Raw genomic sequence first — 20,398 nt, forward strand, 5'->3', positions numbered from 1 at the left:
GTTTGTATTCCAATGCCTCTTTGATCTGCTGCCTTTGGCTAGGTCTAGTTAGTGTGATGGTAAATATGGAAGTAAATAAATGGGAGTAAGGGAACTCATAACACATGTAGATATTTCTAATTCCAGCTTCGGGGACATCTGCTGTACCACTATTCCCTTGAAACTATATTTTTTATCTTGCATTAAATAGTCACTAAACTGAAAGTATGCTTGCCTTCTTTTGTACCTAAAGAAATTTGAGAAAGAGGCAAAAAACTACATGTATCCATGATTTTACCTCTTTTGCTCTTTTGTAGCCACTTGGGGAGACTTCTTCTCCTACATGTTTCTACAGGGAGTAGTGTTTGGTTTTCTTCTGAAGGCATAAAGGGGATATAATGTCAAGAAGCATTGTGACTCAAACTCACAAGGTGTAGACAGGAACCTAAAGAAGAAAGATAGGAAAGAGTTACATGGACAGGACAGGAAGATGTATTATCAGTCATTAGAATGGCTGAACATGTCGCCAGACATTGTCAAAGGTGTAAGAAGAAAGAAGAAAGGTGTCTTTGTGGACAAACTAACAAAGCCAGTAACTAAGACAAGATCAGGGCACCAGAAGTATATGTTTTTGTAGAACAAACTGAGGTCAGGGTACCAGAAATACATATAATCACAAAGTAAGCCAACATCAAGCAGTCCAAGGAGCAGAATTGTCAAATAATGTTTTGAAGATTCTCGATGCTGCATAATTATTAGTATATTTTATATCAAAGAAGCAAAAGTTAGCTTAATTTTAAGTGGCCCATTAACTGCTTACACTTTCAATTAACTAACAAGTCCAAGTATTGTTGCATACGAATCCCAATTATCTGATAACATTCCATATCTTTGTAGGACTCAGTGGCATTGACACCTTCTCTTGATCATATCTAACCAATGTTCGTTTCTTTGTGCTTCAGATGAGATTCCTGCAAAGTCGTTCCTGACTTCTAACCGTACGTGCTATGAAACCGGTGTGATTTTGTCTGGATTTAATGGTTTCAATCAGTAGAAGGAATTTAACCTCATGAACAATGGGTTTTAGTATTTGGGCCAATGTATTTTTGTATATGGTGTGTGATCAAACAAGGAAAACCAAAGTTGTCCTCATTAAAACTTCTTAGGATGATCTCACAGAGTTCTCTTCCGTTTGTAGCTGACTGTACTTTGGAGCTATAAAAAATATACCGTAAGATCTACAGTAGGAAAGAGATAAATCTCATAGTGTATTATCTAAAGTATTTATGAAAAGTGATTTTCAATGTCACACTCACTAGAAAAAAATGGATTGAAGGCACATCAAAGAAATAAAGTTGATAGAGGATCTTCTCCACGTTATGGACATGTAGGAGAGAGAGTATAATAAGTGTAGACTGTTAAAAAGACAGTGCTGCGCTACACATAGAAGCACTTACAAAGTGGTGGTGGTATAAAGGCACATCAAATACCAGATGACTAGGGTACTTGGTATCAATCCAGTAGCACTTCTAATTGAAATCAAAGAGCCATCTCTCTAGTTTCAAAATTTATTGTAAAGTGATAAAATAAACATAAATAAAAAAGATAAAAATAGAAACAAACTCCTACAGTGGTCCAAACCCTACGCGTTTCGTCTGATCCTACAGACTTCCTCAGGGGTAAATTCGGAATGGAGGGTCCAGTCTCCTGTGTAGAATCCTCTTGCCGCCCGGCTGGGTTTTAAATGTCTGACTGCTCCTCCTCCAGCTGCCGTCAGCCCATCCGTATGGAGGAGAATCAGCTGTTGCTCGTGGGCCTCTACGTGCGTCCCAAGCCCTGCTTTCAGGCTCCTTCCGGTCACGTGGACGTATCACCGATACGTATGCGTTCCATAGTCATAGATACAGGAAGTTTGCGTTCCATACGGGCGATCTTGTAATTAATAGTCTTAATGTGTTATATACAAAGATTTGTTGTGCCATAAATGAATAGGGAAAAAGGTATCATTATCTTATAAATGCAAGTTAAAAACACAAATTGTATATGACTGTTACCATAAATGTATCAGCCTTTAAGAATAGTTATATACATATACGGTATACATAAAAAACAATGTTGTGTTTTTGCAATAAATATTCAAAGACTTTAAAATTCATGAGTGTATAACTTAATATGTATGTGGAATATAGAAGAAAATGATGACATTAGGTCAAAGGGAATCCAAACTGCAATCAATCGTATAACTAAAAAATGATAAAAATAAATATAAATAAATAAAAATAAAAAATAAAAATAAAAACAAGATCCAGAGAAAGATTCTACCTTCATAACTCAATAAAAATTCATTTGAGAAAACACACTAAGTCAAAATCGACATTCATACCCCTTGGTTGTAGAGTCCTAAGTTTATGAATCCAAAAACCCTCTCTTTTTCTTAATTTTAGCATCAAATCTCCTCCTCTTGCATCTAATGTTACGAATTCAATAGCTATGAAGAACTATCTTTAAGAAAGGTAATAATTTTAAAAATATCTTGGCTCCTAGTACTTTCCAAAAGAGAGAAGTAAGAACGGGACACAATTCGGGTTTCCACACATGTGGGAACTGTAAAGCCTGTAGACATACTTTTAAGATTCATAAAGAGTTCACTAGTACCCAGAAGTCTGAGAATTTTAAAATTAACGGTTGTATCTCGTGTTCTTCGACACATGTTGTGTACCTCATCACTTGTGGATGTGGGGCACAATATGTGGGAAGGACCGGGAGAAAAGCTAAAGTCAGATGTCTGGAGCATTACAATAATGTAAGGAAAAAAATTACTACACATTCAGTTCCTTTACATTGTAATTCGTGCCCCTCTTTTAAGAATAATCTCAACTTCATAGCTATTGAATTCGTAACATTAGATGCAAGAGGAGGAGATTTGATGCTAAAATTAAGAAAAAGAGAGGGTTTTTGGATCCATAAACTTAGGACTCTACAACCAAGGGTATGAATGTCAATTTTGACTTATTGTGTTTTCTCAAATTAATTTTTATTGAGTAACGAAGGTAGAATCTTTCTCTGGATCTTGTTTTTATTTTCATTTTTTATTTTTATTTTTATTTATTTATATTTATTTTTTATCATTTTTTAGTTATACGATTGATTGCAGTTTGGATTCCCTTTGACCTAATGTCATCATTTTCTTCTATATTCCACATACATATTAAGTTATACACTCGTGAATTTTAAAGTCTTTGAATATTTATTGCAAAAACACAACGTTTTTTATGTATATATGTATATAACTATTCTTAAAGGCTGATACATTTATGGTAAAAGTCATATACAATTTGTGTTTTTAACTTGCATTTATAAGATAATGATCGCCCGTATGGAATGCAAACTTCCTGTATCTATGACTATGAAATGCATACGTATCGGTGATACGTCCACGTGACCGGAAGGAGCCTGAAAGCGAGGCTTGGGACGCACGTAGAGGCCCACGAGCAACAGCTGATTCTCCTCCATACGGATGGGCTGACGGCAGCTGGAGGAGGAGCAGTCAGACATTTAAAACCCAGCCGGGCGGCAAGAGGATTCTACACAGGAGACTGGACCCTCCATTCCGAATTTACCCCTGAGGAAGTCTGTAGGATCAGACAAAACGCGTAGGGTTTGGACCACTGTAGGAGTTTGTTTCTATTTTTATCTTTTTTATTTATGTTTATTTTATCACTTTACAATAAATTTTGAAACTAGAGAGATGGCTCTTTGATTTCAATTAGAAGTGCTACTGGATTGATACCAAGTACCCTAGTCATCTGGGATTTGATGTGCCTTTATACCACCACCACTTTGTAAGTGCTTCTATGTGTAGCGCAGCACTGTCTTTTTAACAGTCTACACTTATTATACTCTCTCTCCTACATGTCCATAACGTGGAGAAGATCCTCTATCAACTTTATTTCTTTGATGTGCCTTCAATCAATTTTTTTCTAGTGAGTGTGACATTGAAAATCACTTTTCATAAATACTTTAGATAATACACTATGAGATTTATCTCTTTCCTACTGTAGATCTTATATTTTTAATATATTCTGAGAGGACTGGAAGGAGTCCTGTTTTCGTTAGATTCTACAGTGTGGGGCATTACTATATAGGAAATTTCTTCGTTTGTGTATTACCTCCCCACTTTAAGTCTTTTCCACTTGTGACTGATTGGGTGTTTTTTCTGTATTGTGTACTTTGGAGCTAAATTTAATTGATTTGAGCCCATTTAACAGGCTCGAGTCAGTGGTCTGAGTGATCGTCAATCATTATTCCTTTCACCCCCAATAACTTGGTTATCTTTCAATCACTAAATAAAATATTTAAAATGAGAATCGGTGGGTTTAGCTGTGCTAAATGTCTAAAAAGGCCATATTGTGAACACCATAAATTCTTACAGCTCCTCTGATAATTAATACAGGGTAGACTGAGGTTTAAATGCTACCTTAACCTAGGTGGATTAACAGCCTTAACACATGCAGTAGGTTCTCCGTCTCACATCAGCATCAGAAAGGCACAGCACAGGTATAGTAAGGAGACAACCAGAACTTTGAATTCCAGAAATTGTTTTAAATATATCATTGCCCAAAGACAATAAGTACTGACTGAGACAATATTGACCACCAACATGCTTTTTTCATGCAAATACATTGCTTTAAAAAATAATACTTTGTATGTTTTTTTTTTATACAAAGCATGTTTTTTTGTGTTATGTGTTATTATGTGATATAGAAAAAGCAAACAATTCAACGTTTAATTCAATACTCTTTGTATTTTCAGCAGCTGTTATAATGTAATGGGTGATATTCTGTTTTGTTTTCATTGCATTTTATAATGTTTAATATATTGATTGATTCGCAATTTAGCTCTATAAAAAATAAAGGAGAATGGAGATTTACTAGTGGTGAAAAGCAGAGAGATGAGCCAAACAATGAGCTATCCCAGGCCCAGCCAGTCTCTGTCACAATCAGACCCATATCGTTTCAAAAATATGTCGAGGCTCACAAGATCACCGCTGATGACCTACAGCAGAGTTTTCACTCTGTTGGACATCATGGTTTCTATCAATCTACCTATTAACTCTTTTATATTCTTTCTTACGTCATGATATCCCTATTCTGTAATTGTAAAGTGTTGGCCGTATCTACACTAATCGGCCACAACATCAAAACCACCTGCCCAATATCATGTAGTTCCTCCTCATGTTGCCAACACAGCTCTGATGCGTCAAGGCATGTGTCATATGGTATTCGGCATAAGAAGCAAATACTAATAACTGATGGCAATACTGTGAGGCGCAATTAATGTATGCACCTATGTTCGAGGAGATCAAGCACATTTTCTTCTTTATTTTATCTCTAATTAAACATTACAAAGCCTCCAATTTGCTAACGTGGTAATTTACTAACGCGTGAATAGCAGTAAAATGAAATCTGGCAGCATTTAGCTGTTTTAGAGACATTCTCCTAATTTGGTAGAGTCACGGGTTGATTATTTTAAACTAGGAAATGCTGTTGTTTATGGAATAACCCTGTAGAGTTGGAAATGCATGGCTTGATTGACTTGTTTGTGCAAAGACACCGTGTTCCACCTGACAGTGATCTATTCTTGTAATTGATTCAATTCTAGCTGACGATAGTCTGGGATTCCTTCCGACCTTTGGACCCTGCTACGTGAATCTGTATGGGAGTCCTCGGGAATTCACGGGCTTTCCTGACCCCTACGAAGAGCTGAACAAAGGGAAAGTAAGAATTAAATCACGATGTCCCACTTTTATTACGAAATAATTGGATATTTGATCATGTCCCATGGGGTCTGATGAAGTAGATCAAGAAATGTATGGTATTATATTCCTGAGCAGAGTCTGTTTGACTGCGTATACCAGAGGGCCAATCTGGTTTTAACAGGATCTATTGTTTACAAAAAATTCCCTGGGCCTGCTTCATTAGGACAGACCAGGGGTAGCCAACCTTGGGCACTCACGATGCTGTGAACTACCCCTCCCATCCCATGATGCTTTGCCAGCATGGTGACTGTAAGAGATACGAGAGATATAGTCTAAAACATCTGGCATGCCAAAGGAGGCCTACTTCTGAGATAGACCATAATAACTTTACATTATCTTCAGTAGAATATATTTGGGTGCCATTAATAGGAGATTGCTTTCCTTTTAAAGCTAACGGCCCAGTTCTTGTTCTTGACGTCTGATATAAAGTGCCTATGTTATTTTTTGTGAAGGCTAAGACAGTTTTTCCTATCCCTATAAATCTCAAATGGAAAGTAGCCCAGAGAGCTTACAAATACACAGGACACGTCACTTCTCTGAACTTGCAATACAATAGTAACAAATGCTTGTGGTCTGTGGCTGCATTGCAGAGTCACTTGCATATTTGAGTCTTTAAATGCCACGTAGCACAAATTATAATAATAATAACGCTCACCTTTGGAGAACTTCTCTGCCTCGTTTTATTTTAAGCTTAATATACTTGAATACTACATAATATTCCAAAGTGAAATAAAACATTGTATAAACATGTATTTGTGAATAGTGATGCCTGTTGGATGCATTACTTCACCAAATCACATTAGTCAGTTCTAAAATTCCGAAGTATTATGGTTCTTCTTGTTTTGCCACATGGGCCGGTTCCCAATGCGATTATAAATTTGCAGCAAATTTTCCTTTATTTGTTTTTTTTCATGTTACTTAGCCTACTTTCAAGTCTTTATCATTTTATATTTTGTTTATTGAATACCTACAAAAGGGTCATGTTACATAATTGTAAAATTAAGCTGTATGTCATAGCATGGCATATATGGTGTTACCTAGGAAATAGCTGATTGGCACCTATACAGTGAATGAAGAGCTTCAACAATGCAATGATCCATTGAGACAAATTATCTAAATAAAACTTTGGGAGGTTTGAGATTGTGATGGGTGGGCGCGATCTCTGACATGATTTGTGTCACTGACGATGGCCATAATGCGCTGGTATGCCCAGAAAATGCCCACTGAAGTGACCTTTCAGGCCAGTCCCCAACTTACAGGACTTGCAGAAAGATTTGCTGAAGCACTCTCTGCCTGTTCACAGGCTCTGCGCTGACCAAAGACAATTTCCTGGTGTTCCGGAAGCGGTACACCAGGGAACTACATCGGGAAGGTGGGACAGGACTTCAAAATCAGGACTATCCCACAAAAATCAGGGCTATTGGTAGGTCTGGATTAGATAGTTTTATGAGCTCAGTTATTTTTGCCTAGAATTTCTTTTCATCTGAAAGAACGAAATTAGGATAGACAGTAGGGACAGAGGCACAAAGTCCAAAATAGGGATTGTCCCTACTAAATAGGGACACTTAAGAGGTATGTTAACCAGTAATGTGGCTAACGTATGGCACGGATAATTTAGACCTAATACATTTTGGAATGAAAGCCTGCACGTTACTAATTCTGCATGTAAAAAATGATAAACATTGTCATTTATTGAAAAAGTATCAACATTTTCTGCATCACCACTCCGTTAAAGGTGAGCATACTATGATTATTGAACACAGACATATTCCATGGATCATATAGTTCATGTGTATCAGAGTTTACATGCTATGGATGACAAGAAATGCATACATGAAAGGATGTTGGAGGTATTGGGGTAGAGCCAAGGTCAGTTTATAAAGGTGTTTTAGAATATACGTTTCTTTGTAAGGAATCTATATAATATAATGCTTTTTAATTCTGTATAAATACAATTATCAAAACTGTAGAAAGGAATGGAGCCAAGCATTTCAATCTGCATTACCCTCCCTAAAACAGTGTTCTAACCTTTCAGCTAATCGTTGGGCTCAACTAACACTGTACACATGTCAGCAGTCCCCTGATTTGTTATTCACCATTTAGCACACATCTTTCATTTAATTGATGTGTCGATGGTCTTCTAGGGGGAAGGAGTGGCCTATCGTGGGCGAGTCTTGATCGAGCTGGATACCAAACTTGTGGAACACATTGAGCAGAAGGTTGACGATATTCCTTCCGATGATATCTTACGAGTCGAGGTAATGACAAGTCTGTTTTGAAGGAAATAGTCTCCAGCAAAAAAAGAACTTAAATTCTTATGGTCTTATAAATAATTGTGCAGATTGTTTCGTGGTGTACCTGGGAAACGTTTCTACTTTCAAGACTGGAACATTTTCCTTAATCAGGAAGACATAAAATATCCTAATTGGGTTGTGGATTGTGTCTCCCACTTTATGGATTTCACATGCTAGAAGGTTAATTTGGTTAGGAGGAGGTTGTGGGTCGACGCAAGTCATAAATACAGTTAAATGTTTTGATGGACTATGTGTAGATTTCTTCCACTCTATTAACCTTCTTAATATTCTGTGTGGTTGGCCTGATGGAGAACAGAGTGCTATTATGAGAAACATTTTACCATTTTGTTCAAAGTCTAATTATTCTTACGGAACCTTAGAGTTTCCCATTATTTAACAGCAAATAAAACATTATACTCTGTATCCATGGAAACACCGACTTTTTTTTTTTTTTTTTTTTTTTTTGGGGGGGTCAAATTTTTTATTGTTTAGCAAGTCTGCCTCTAAACTTTACAAAACAACATTCTGCTTTCTATACTACATAATGCAGTCTATTGCTGACAATCTGATAAAAGTAATTGCAGGTATTGATCTTACATACACACATAATACATATTGTCATTGGTTTGTAGATGGGTGCAACAGAAATGAGAAGCAACATTTTATTATACATTAATTATTGTATATTCTAGCAAAAGGCAAATAATCTGTGTTACTCTGGGAACACCATATGTTTACTTTAGATTCATACGTTATAGGAATGAACTATTTTCCAGTATCTGACACATTTCAGTCAAACAATTTATCTCTTTAAGTCAATATTTTTTTTTTTTTTTTTTATAAACTTTTATTGTTTAATTTTGCACTTGACATCATGTGAAAAGGATATAGGAGTCATACATCTCATAACATGTAATACTTTACAGTATGCACGAGTGGTACAGAAGTTTCAAACTTTAGGGTAGTCCTAGCTTGACAAATTCCTAAAATACATTGTTGTCATCTTAGAGAACAATACACAGTAGTTCAGTGAGGTATTAGAAGCAGTTTGTAACGGTGTGGTTACGTATATATTAGGTAATCGTCTGAATGGCTCAAAGAAAAACCAAGTGGGTTAAGTATCGTGGAGTGGAGAACCATCAGAATCTTTAATATACTTGTCCCAGGGTGCCCAGGTATATGTGAACACATCGTAAGTGCCAGAGAAGGAGTGTGAGAGCTCATCCATTTGCCTAAAGGTGTCCACTTTGGTAATCCATTCCCTGATGGATGGAGGCTTGGTTTGCTTCCATTTGAGGGGAATTAGACTATTTGCTGCGGTAAGCAGATGATAGAGTAGGGTACGCATTGATTTTGGTAGAGGGGTGGGGAAGAGCATGAATAGTAAGGCCTCAGGAGATTGTGGGATTGCGTAGCCCGTAATAAGTGTTATTATGGTGGTTATTTTGCACCAGTATGATTGTATTACATTGCAAAACCACCAGATGTGGCCCGGGGTCCCTGCGTCAGTTTTGCATCTCCAGCATAGGTTGGATGCGTTCGGGAAGAACTTGCATATTCTGGTTGGGGTGAAGTGCCATCTAGAAATGCGCTTATAGTTACTCTCTTGGGTTATAGTGTTGCTAGAGGACTTAAAGGCATTTTTAAATATAGTTCTCCAATCGTCAGGTGAAATTGTGATCTTTAAGTCTTTTTCCCAGGATTTTGTGAATTCTGGGAGGTGAGCGTGGAGATCCGTCTGTAAACATTTATAGAACACGGTGATGTGTTTCTTTGTCATAGTCCCCAAAAAGGTTCTAGCTTCGAATGCTGTCAATGGTCTGCTACCTTGTGTGAGGGTAGGTTGAGTTTGTAGGAAGTGCATGAGTTGTGTGTATTTTTAACCCTGCATTGGTGTGTGTGTGGGCGTGGGGATTAGATCCGAAATAGGGACCATTCCCTGACTGTTTAGTACGTCTTTCAGGAGTAGTTGCTCCTGTTGGTTCCCGAAGTCTCGGTATGCATTCTGTGGAATGCCTGGTTTGAAGTGTGGGTTTCCTGTAATCGGGTACAGTGGGGATGGATGCGGGGCAACATGGTCGGATTTCTTAATATTGTTCCAGTATCTTAGTGTAGGGATTAATGTTGGATGGTCTTTGTGGTTTGGGCGTACTAATTCCAGGCCTGAGGCATGCCATGGTAGCGTTCGAATGTGGACTTGTAGGCTGGTTGCTTCTATTTGTACCCACTGTTTCTGGTTGTAATTGTTAGTCCAATCGTAGATACGGGATAGGATGACTGCCCTATGGTATGTCTCTACGTCTGGTGCCCCCATGCCGCCTTGTGTTTTGTGTCTCGTTAAGTTTGTGTATTGAGTCCTTGGGTGTTTTCCTGCCCACAGAAAGTTGGAGAGGCAGTGCTTTACTGTCTTGAAGAATGAAGTTGGGATCTTTATGGGTAGTGTTTGTAAAATGTAAAGGAATTTCGGCAAGATGGCCATTTTCAAGATGTGTACTCTGCAGAGCCAGCTGAATTGAGGTTTGTTCCAGGTTCTTAGGTCTCTGTCAATGTTGGCCAATAGTGGGGGAAAGTTGAGGTCGTATGTTTTGTGTAAGGAGTTCGTCAATTGTATTCCCAGGTATCTTACGGAATTCTGTGGCCAGTGGAATGGGTATGTCTGTTGAAGTCTGGTCTCCAACCCCTTTGAAATGTTCAAGGGGAGGATCTCACTCTTGCTACTATTTATTTTGTAGTTGGATACTAGGCCATATAGATCGATCTCTTGCAACAGGTGGGGTAGTGAGGTTTCTGGGTTTTTTATCGTGTATAGTAAATCATCTGCAAAGGCAGAAACTTTGTATTCCCGGTCGGCTATGTGTATGCCCTGGATATTCGGGTTGTTTCTGATCCCCTGAAGGAAGGGTTCTAGTGTTAGGATGAAAAGCAGGGGGGACAGAGGACATCCTTGTCTCGTGCCATTAGAGATATGGACTGTGTCTGAGAGTTGGCCATTAACCCTTATTTTTGCACCCGGCTTAGAGTAAATAGCTGAGAGCCACGACAGCCAATTGGGGCCGAAGCCCATGGCCTGCATTGTGGCTGTTAGCAGAGACCAGTCCACCCTGTCAAACGCCTTTTCGGCGTCGATTGTGAGGATAAGGCTCGGGTCCCCCTTCATCTGTGCATGGTATATAAGGTTCAACACTTTGGTGGTATTATTTTTGGCTTCTCGCCCTGGCACGAACCCAGCTTGGTCGGGGTGAACTAGTCCCTGCAAGTATGGTTTGAGGCGGACAGCTAGTATCTTTGTAAAAATTTTAAGGTCAATGTTTATTAGTGAAATGGGCCTGTAGCTGCCACATTCCGTTAGGTCCTTGCCTGGTTTGGGGATAAGTGTAATATGCGCTTCTAGTGTTTCTCGAGGCAGAGTGTGCCCATGGTTTAAGGAATTGAACGCCGCTAGGAACGGTTTGTTCAGGGTCTTGGAGAAAGTTTTGAAGTATTTGGCTGTAAAGCCATCTGGCCCGGGACTCTTTCCTAGTGGTAGTTGTCTTATAATCATGGAGACTTCTTCTGATGTGAGTTGAGAGTCTAGTATTTGCCTAGCGTTTGGAGGGATTGTCTGGGCTAGTCTTTTTGCGAGGAAATTTTGGATGGCTTCCGGATCTGGTGGTTGGGATCTTAGGTTATATAGGTTTGAGTAATAGGAGTGGAATTCTCTCATTATGTCTGGCAGTAAGTGGGTTATTGTCCCTGCGGATTTTTTTATGTGGGTTATGTACGTTAGTTGCCTCTCTTTTTGTATCGCCCTGGCCAACATGCGGCCGCATTTTCCGCTTTGGGTGTAGTACTTGTGTCTAGTATATAGGAGCGACCGTTGAATTTTCGTGTTCAGAAGTGTTTGGAGGGTAGAGCGCTTGTCTATGAGTTCTTTATATGTATCTAGGATCGTGTGCCTTTTGTGAGCATTTTCTAAGCGTCTAATGTCCTCCGTGAGAGAGGTAATTTGGGCCTCCCTCGTTTTCTTGTGCCTGGATGCAAGGGCAATTATGTGTCCCCGTACAACGGCTTTATGGGCCTCCCAGATTACTGTGGGTGAAACCGAAGGTGTGCTGTTCTCTTCAAAGTAGTTATTGAGCGTCTCCTGTATTTGGGCAACATGTATTGGGTCGTTGAGTAATGAGTCGTTAAGTTTCCATTGTGATCTAGATGGGAACAGGTTAGGTATCTGGATAGACATAGATAGGGGACCATGGTCGGACCACGTAATGGGGCCGTATTCGCAGGAACGTATGAGATGTAGGTGTCTGTGTTGCAGGAAGAACATGTCTAGTCTCGAGTATGTGTGCTGAACCGCTGAGAAGAAGGAGTAGTCCCGGGAGGTGGGGTGTGTTATTCGCCAACAGTCAAAAAGGTGACGATTGTCTAGGATTTGAACGATTCTAGATCTGGAGGTTGCGTTGTATTTAGTGGACTTGGAAGTTGTGTCTAAGTCAGAATCTAGTGAGATGTTGAAGTCTCCCCCCAGTATAAGGATCCCTTCCGTGGTTTTGTCTACTGCGTTCAGATATTTGCGTGTATGTTTGCATTGTTTGCTATTAGGAAGGTATAGGTTGGCAAGTGTCACTACGGTGTTCCCTATCTTACCTTTGACTATCAAAAGCCTACCTTCTGAGACTGAGTGGTGTGATAGGTACGTGAAGGGTACGTGTTTCCCTATCAGAATGGCTACCCCTTTGGATTTGGAGCTTTCATAATTGCTAAAATAGCCTGTTGGGTAGTGTTTATTGCGAAGGGTTGGGGCTGAGTTAGCTTTAAAATGCGTTTCTTGTAGAAATGCTACGTCTGTTCTGAGAGTGTGAAGTTCTCGAAGAGCTAGGGATCTTTTGGTTGGTGAATTAAGCCCCCTCGTGTTTAGGGTCGTGATACGTATGGTTGCCATGTTCGGTTATCTAGGTGAAGTCACTGCTTCTAGGAATGTTAGATAATGTAAATGCAGGCACAGTGGATACACTGAAAACAATATATGAGAGATATCGACTCTAGTAGCGAGAGTATTAAGTGCAGATTACAATATATCAACCAGAGAAAATAAAAAATAAAAAAAGAAAGAATATCAAAAACGGATTAATCCAACTATATACAAAGACTTTGAATAAACTCCGGAGCTAGCAATTGAGGTGTTGTGGGTGTGTAGGCCCTTTTAGCCGGTGGCTTTCCCCGAGTGTATTGGGAGATCTCGGGGATACAGATATGGCACCGCTGGGGCTTGTGATGCTGCTGCAGAGTGTCTCGCAGTCTGTGGTGGGGGGTAAATCTAAGTTGTTTTGAGTGATATAAGGAGAGGTGGCGGGCAATCCACCTGTCAACTTATGTAAGGAAGTGGATTTCGGGCGTTAAGTTTTAGTGTGGAATTGGGACACATGTGAGCTTTGCTCGTTATGAACGGGTCTCCTGGCTCAGTTATGTGTCAGGTTGTGTGCGGCTTCGGTTATGGTCAACACTCTCAAAAGCTTTCTCTTGGTGGTGGCTTTTCAGGGCACCCGACTCTCCCCCCCCCCCATCGCCCCCCACCCCCCCCCCTCCCGACATCCCCAAATACATGTCTAAATATTGTACTGGAGAGGTGTGAAGGGTAAAAAGAGCAAGGAAAGAGGAAGGTGGGAGAGCAGGCCCGCGGCCCAGAGGGCCGGGAGAAAGGACAGGAGAGGGAGCAGAAGAACACAGTAGGTTTATCTAGTGGTTTGCATAACAACAGAACCCTGAACCTTTTGGTAGACAGCAAGTACGTATGCTCCTTGGTCAGATAAGTTCGTGGGTATTTGGAGCCCTTCAGGTGTGGGTGACAAGATCTGTGGTGCCAAACTCAGCTTTATGGTAAAAGTCACTGGGATCGCACCGATGTCCCTTCTCCGGCTTGATATAAGACATTGACGAAGAGCTGCCATGTCTTAAGTCCAGGCTTCCTGTGTATCAGGCGTTTTCCAAGAGTCGGGGCTTCATATTAGGCTCGTGAGGTCTAATTGAGCGGGAGACTTGCTGTTCGAAGGAGAGGCTGATGTAGCCATGTCTTGTGGGAAATCAGTGTCTCAGTCCCTTTGTGAGTAGTCTTGAGCAGGCTCTTAAGAGTGTGATAACCTGTGAATAGAGACGCTTTTCTGGCAATTTATGTGGTTTTCAGTTCTTTTCTATGTCGTGTTTCCGTCTCAGGTTTCAGAATCGGTGTGGTTCAACCTGTTGCCTTTGCGTGTTTCGGAGATGAGGTTGGTTGTCGTTGCGACGCCTTTTTGGCGGGGTTTGCCATCTTGATCTCTGAGGACGTGGATAATTATGAGGAGCTTGAATCGGGCCGTACCAGTCTGGTATTTGTACATCCGGGAGATTTAAGGTAGAAGTGAACGTGGCAATGTCCTCTGAAGTGGTTACAGTAGCGGAGGTCCCGTTATGGGTGGCTGTTAAGGAGAGGGGGAAACCCCATCTGTACTTGATGTTCCTAGTACGCAGGATATCTGTCAGGGGTTTAAGTGTTCGTCTTGCTTGCAGAGTCATCCAGGAGAGGTCCGGGTAAATTTGTATTTGGGCCCCCATAAACAGTAGCGGTTGAGTCGTTTTTCTGAGTTCGCGGAGGATGTCTTCTTTCACCCCATAATAGTGTAGGCGACAGATTATGTCTCTCGGGGCGTCTGAGGCTGGACCTCTTGGCTTAAGTGCTCTATGGGCTCTGTCAAAGAGGATATGTTCCGCTGGATCTTTGTGCAGTAGGTAGTTGAATAATTCTTGGAGTGTTTTAGGGAGGTTTTCCCCTTCTATTTCTGGCATGCCCTTCAGCCTTAGGTTGTTACGTCGCCCCCTATTGTCCAGGTCATCAATAGCTCTGTACATTAACGCTAATTGCGTATTTTGTGCTTCTAGTGCCTGTTGGACCTGTTTAACTTGTGTTAGTGTGTGGTCCTGATTATCTTCCAGTGATTCTATACGTTCCTCTACCACTTTAACTTCCGCCGCCATGTTGTCTAATTTATTTTGAAAGGAGGATTCCATTTTCTGGATCAAGGCTGCTATATCTTGTTTAGTTGGTAGATTGCTGAGTATGGCTCTCAGGTCAGCATCTATGTTTGTGGAGGCACTGTCCGAGATGGCTGGGCTTAGTGGGGGTGAGGATGAGGGGTGCTCGTGTAGAGCTTCCGCCGCCATTTTGGGGCCTATCTCGTCGGCGTCGTTTTGCGCCGGATTTTCTTTAAAAAATTTATTAAGGGCGCCCGTTTTGACAGCGGATTGTCTGTGGGAGGCTTGGGCAGGTGTGGTACCTTTTTTGGGGTGTCCCATGTTGCTCTGTGTGCCCGATGGTCGTGGATTGCCCGCGGTCTCCTGCAAAGCTCAGCTAGTGCACGTCCAGCTCGGCTCGCGGTTCAACACCGACTTTCTTATCTTCCCAATTAACATCTAAACAGCAAACCTCATCCTTGGTGCTCTACTTCAGTCATGTGCAGGTAGAAAAGACAGTGGTTTCAGACTGGGGCATTTGGTTTCAGTGACATTACAATTACTCCAAATTTAGACCGATTGGTGGTTTGGCTGAATTCCTTATCTCCAATGATCTCTATGGATGTATAACCAAGCAATCGACTAGCGTGATATTTGTTTGCTTTGGGATTCTGCCCGTGACGCCAAAAATGAGATGATTGTTGGGAAAAATAGCTGATTGATGGCTTGGAAATGGAAACTAAATTGTGATATTTTTTTCACAGTTAAAATGAGACGTGACCAATACAGGGACAGAGAGGACAAGAAGTAAAAAATAAAAATCTATATTTATATATTTATTAAATATACATAATATATCAATATAGATATTTGTTTTAACTTCTCCTCCTGTCTTTCTCCCTTTTTACTCGACTTGACATAAAGAAATGTAATCTACGTTTGGAAACAATCTAGCAATGTATTTATTAGTCAGTAGGTACCAGATCAATGATTTTAATCAGTGCTTATTTTAAATACATTTATGATAGATTCGCTGCGAATGCCATATACCATTTTAGTATCCATCCAAGGATTTTTTAAAGTATTAATGCTTAATGAAAATTAGCGATTTTTGAAACATTGCTCTCAATAAAATTATAATGCAGATCTCCAAAGTGCAAAAATAGCCTAATTTAGTAGGTTTTTACATTCCTTAAATTCATCAGTTCCCACTTCCATGCCTTAGTCATCTGAAAAGATAAGCTATGGTCCTTTTCCATGTTGTCACTAAAATTAAAGTTTAAGTACACTGACCCAGGAAGGAAGGACTTTTTCTAAAACTTGAAATTGTCCCTCATTTTGACTCCTATTTTTGATGTTTTAAGACAGAGATGGCAAGGAGACCTTACAGCTGCTAAGGCAACGTGACTGTCGTGGTCTACTTTTTGACCAAACTTAATTTAAAGTGTTGGGGGAGAATCTCCAACTCTAGTAGAACATTCTGAAACAGATGGATGCCTGGAGAATAAACATTGTGGTCAAATCTACCAGTAATGGTCGTGGCTGATAAAATACCTTCTGCTCTTCTTTCTAGTTTCCCAAGCATATATTTGAACTTGTCTAGTTCACTAATATCAATTTTACACTATACACTCAATTCTAAGATTTCCAATTATTCCGCAGAAATATCTTCGGAGACGAAAGTATTGTCTCTTTGCTGCGTTCTACTCGGCCACCATGCTTCAAGATGTCGATGATGCAGTTCAGTTTGAAGTCAGCATTGGAAACTATGGCAATAAGTTTGACTCAACCTGCTTGCCCTTGCCCTCAACGACACAGTACAGCAGAGCCGTGTTTGATGGTAAGCGACAAGAATTGCTAATAGTGGACGGGGGCAGAAGGTTTGTGCTAAATAAACTATATCGCAAAACTATAAAAACATTACTGGCTTTAATATATGGCCTGTTCCAGTCCTGCAGGCTTCTAATTGCTTAAAAAAAGGAAAGCAAGTTAAACACACAGACACATCGTCTATAAACCAGCTTACATTTTGCTGTAGCTCTGACCTGAATGGACGGAAGAGGAGGTTAATTTGATTCCGAGACATGGTGTTTTACCTGACCTATATGCTGCCATTTACATCTGTTTAAAGTATTTTCCACTTCTCTTGCCCAAATCGAAATATTATTAATCACAAGTTACCCATATACAGCATTAACTCTTCCCGTAATATTAAGACAGTACATACATACCCTTCCAAGATATGCTGAATAAATAACAGTTCAGGCACTCCTGTATATCAAAAATAGCAGCTTTATTGGGGCAAAAACATGAAACTTTCGACCCTACGGGTCATGATAAAGACCTGGTAGGGTCGAAACGTTGCAGTTTTTGCCCCAATAAAGCTGCTATTTTTGTTATCCAGGAGTGCGTGAATCATTATTTATTCTGCATATCTTGAAAGGGGGGACACCTGGATTATTTGGTGAGTGCGGTACCCAGTACGTCACTACATACCTAACAGCAGAGTCGCACATTTTTCTATATTTATTTACCAGTTAGAATAGACTATTAGGTCTGGTGTTCTTGAGTATAAGCACAGTCAGTACAATACAGATACAATCTGACATTTAACAAACAGATACGAAAAGTAAATCTTAGCAGTTATTACAGGACTCGTTTGATCGTAGACACGAAGAAAGAGATATTTCCTGCACTAAAGACCTGCACTAAACTTATATTTTTATGGATTCATTTTAATTCATTTCATTCATTTTCTGCATGCATATTTTAAGGGTAATTAAAGCACCGGCCATGCCGATGTCCATTAAAGGGACAAACTGTGTGTGAAGTAAACAGCCTTTCTTATATATTTTATTATTTATAGCTGGGCCAAAACTCTGTTTAGAAGACAGAACCCGTCAAAAACCAGCAGAATGTTGCAACAAAAATGCAAAAACAAAAAAAATAAATAAAAGCAATATCACCTTTCAATTCAGGCAGCAGCATCAAAGAGTTTCTCCCAGGCTGGGAAATGCCTCAGCCTGTCAATCAGTAGCTTCTCGTTCTGGTCTGTGGGGTCCTGTGTGTGGTTTGTAGTACAACCACCACCAGCCGATCTGATGAGTAGAATTTCCAGATAAAATGATAGCCGCCAGAGTGCAACTGCTTTCAGCTTATTTTTAGCCAAATATTCATGTGTGCTGCTGTAGCTTGGGTTGTATCAGAGAGCTGGATAGGTGAAGTGGGGACTTGCACAGTATGAGTCAACTCCATGCTGTACAAGTACTTGTCCTGTCAAAGGCGGAAGTGTAGAATTCTTCTGTGATGTCAGAGCAATAAGGGGCCGTCTTACACCTGTGTGATTTCTGCAAATCAATGGAATTATCAGCCGCTGACCAAGTAAACAAAGGGGTGGGAAAACTCTTTGCCTCATGATCTATATATATGTAGGGTTACCAGATTCACCATGTTTTCAGGGACACATTGTCATAATTTTGTCATATTTATGAAAACGCATGAAATGTGTTGCCCTGCCGTATATATAATGCATAGTCTGCAGGATTATTAATTGTCCAATTACTTTAAGTTATAGACCTTCTTCTAAATTCTACATACTACAGGGCAACCCTTTTTATGTGCTGCCAATCAATATGTATACTGGACATGTGTCCCTGAAAACATGGTGGACCTAGTAACCCTATATATAAATATAAATCTGTCCTCTTGCTTATTGGACATCACACCACCTCCTAGTGGTGAATATTCTACCTTCTATGCTTTCTTTTTCAGGCTGTCAGTATTACTATTTACCGTGGGGCAACGTGAAGCCGGTGGTTGTACTCTCTTCATACTGGGAAGACATCAGCTTCCGGACAGATGCTCAAAATATACTCCAACACACTATTGACAATCTGGTAGGTGAATTAATATAACAGCAAGGTGGGGTGTACACAAACCCTTGGTAAGGACCTATCTTTTAACATATGCATATCATATCACTGGTAGAGTTCTGTATCTACCATTAATCCTTCACAGGGGTGGAGTGATACCGTACGTGGTGTGTTCGTGTAGTTACAGCAGAAAGGACACTAACTTGCCCTATGCAATAACCAAACCATAACTAAGTTAGACAGGGCACATAAGGCAAGAATGTATCTTTTTAATGGAATTTGTAGTTAAGGTAAAAATGACCAATCCAAAATAACAAAAGATGAAAACCTTCTTTAATGTCTCATCTTTTTGTGCAGACCGTCACATATTACATAATCAGCCTTAACCTTTGCCCACACCGGGTAGTAATTCAGCCTCTCACTGTTTTCCAGGCAATCTGGATGTTTAGCCAAGAACGGCAAGCATTAAAGTGTAGGTGGATGTCCTGCGTAGCAGATTTCACAGCTCTGTGGACATCCTGAGTTCTGCTCAGAGCAAGGGTTTCTGTAGAACATTGATCAGCTTCCTAACAGGAACTTGCTACCTGAACTGTGATGTTTGATAACATATACAGCCGTATTGCTCAACACTGCAGGTTGGGAAGTACAGCAAAAGTGCAGAAACCAGAAATACATAATGATTGTAGATTACAGTACGAGGGACAAAAGAACCTCAGCTCAGATGTTCTGCAAAACATTTAGTTAAAAAATTAGAACAATTTATACAAAACTATAGCTTATTATTTAAGCCAAATGCTGTAAAATGTATTAAAGTTGTGTTGATTCTGGAAATATCTCTTTAAGATGTGGATCCAGTCTTATTACATGGCAAACCATGCTAAGCCCGCCTCTACATCCATGCGCCCCAATATGTTGGATCCTAAACTAATCTTAAACATGGGAGATTAATTAAACAATAAACGTTATGACTAACCATAGACCAAAGTCCTTCCTGCTTTATAAATATACTAAGATTCTCCTCCAATTCACATTTTTCTTTGGACACTCATTGGGTCTCTCATGTAACAAGGCCCAGTGTCTCTGAACGTCTGACTGCACATTAACCAGTGCCAGAGCTAAAGCCAGCAGCTCTTTGAACGTGAGGACATAGTGTGCAACGAGCACCGTGTGTGATTAAACAGCCTCTGTGTTAGACATGACTTTTCATCTCTGTTTCATAGGAAGCAAACTTGGAAAACGTCCACCTCTCTGTAAAAGCAAAGAGCTCTCCGTATGACTTGGATTCCTTGGTTGCCCGTTTGATTGATGACATCATCACCGACTGCAGGTAAAATTGCCAGATTGGAACGGACTGCTATTTATTACAGGAAGATGTATTTTTGTTGGAATCGGATTCCACGGCAGAAATAAAACTGTTGATCATTTTGATCATGTTTACAAGGAATACCAAGACTTGGGTCAAGGTGGAAAGA

At 40.1% G+C, this 20,398-nt stretch overlaps 1 protein-coding gene across 9 annotated transcripts in view; it reads left to right on the forward strand.

The window, feature by feature from the left end:
• The window catches only part of DYSF (dysferlin), a 352,788-nt gene that overhangs the window by 157,727 nt on the left and 174,663 nt on the right, over window positions 1-20,398 (forward strand). For 5 of the 9 annotated variants that reach the window (XM_063457567.1, XM_063457574.1, XM_063457566.1 and 2 more), the window contains exons 17-22: window positions 942-977; window positions 5,641-5,756; window positions 7,942-8,055; window positions 16,717-16,894; window positions 18,826-18,950; window positions 20,147-20,253. In XM_063457567.1, coding sequence (XP_063313637.1) covers window positions 942-977; window positions 5,641-5,756; window positions 7,942-8,055; window positions 16,717-16,894; window positions 18,826-18,950; window positions 20,147-20,253 — 676 coding nt within the window. The remainder of the gene's footprint in view (window positions 1-941; window positions 978-5,640; window positions 5,757-7,941; window positions 8,056-16,716; window positions 16,895-18,825; window positions 18,951-20,146; window positions 20,254-20,398) is intronic. The other 4 variants (XM_063457569.1, XM_063457573.1, XM_063457568.1 and 1 more) reach the window with 1 other exon arrangement.

The sequence above is a fragment of the Pelobates fuscus genome, chromosome 6 (assembly GCF_036172605.1).
Source record: "Pelobates fuscus isolate aPelFus1 chromosome 6, aPelFus1.pri, whole genome shotgun sequence".
Lineage (NCBI taxonomy): Eukaryota > Metazoa > Chordata > Amphibia > Anura > Pelobatidae > Pelobates > Pelobates fuscus.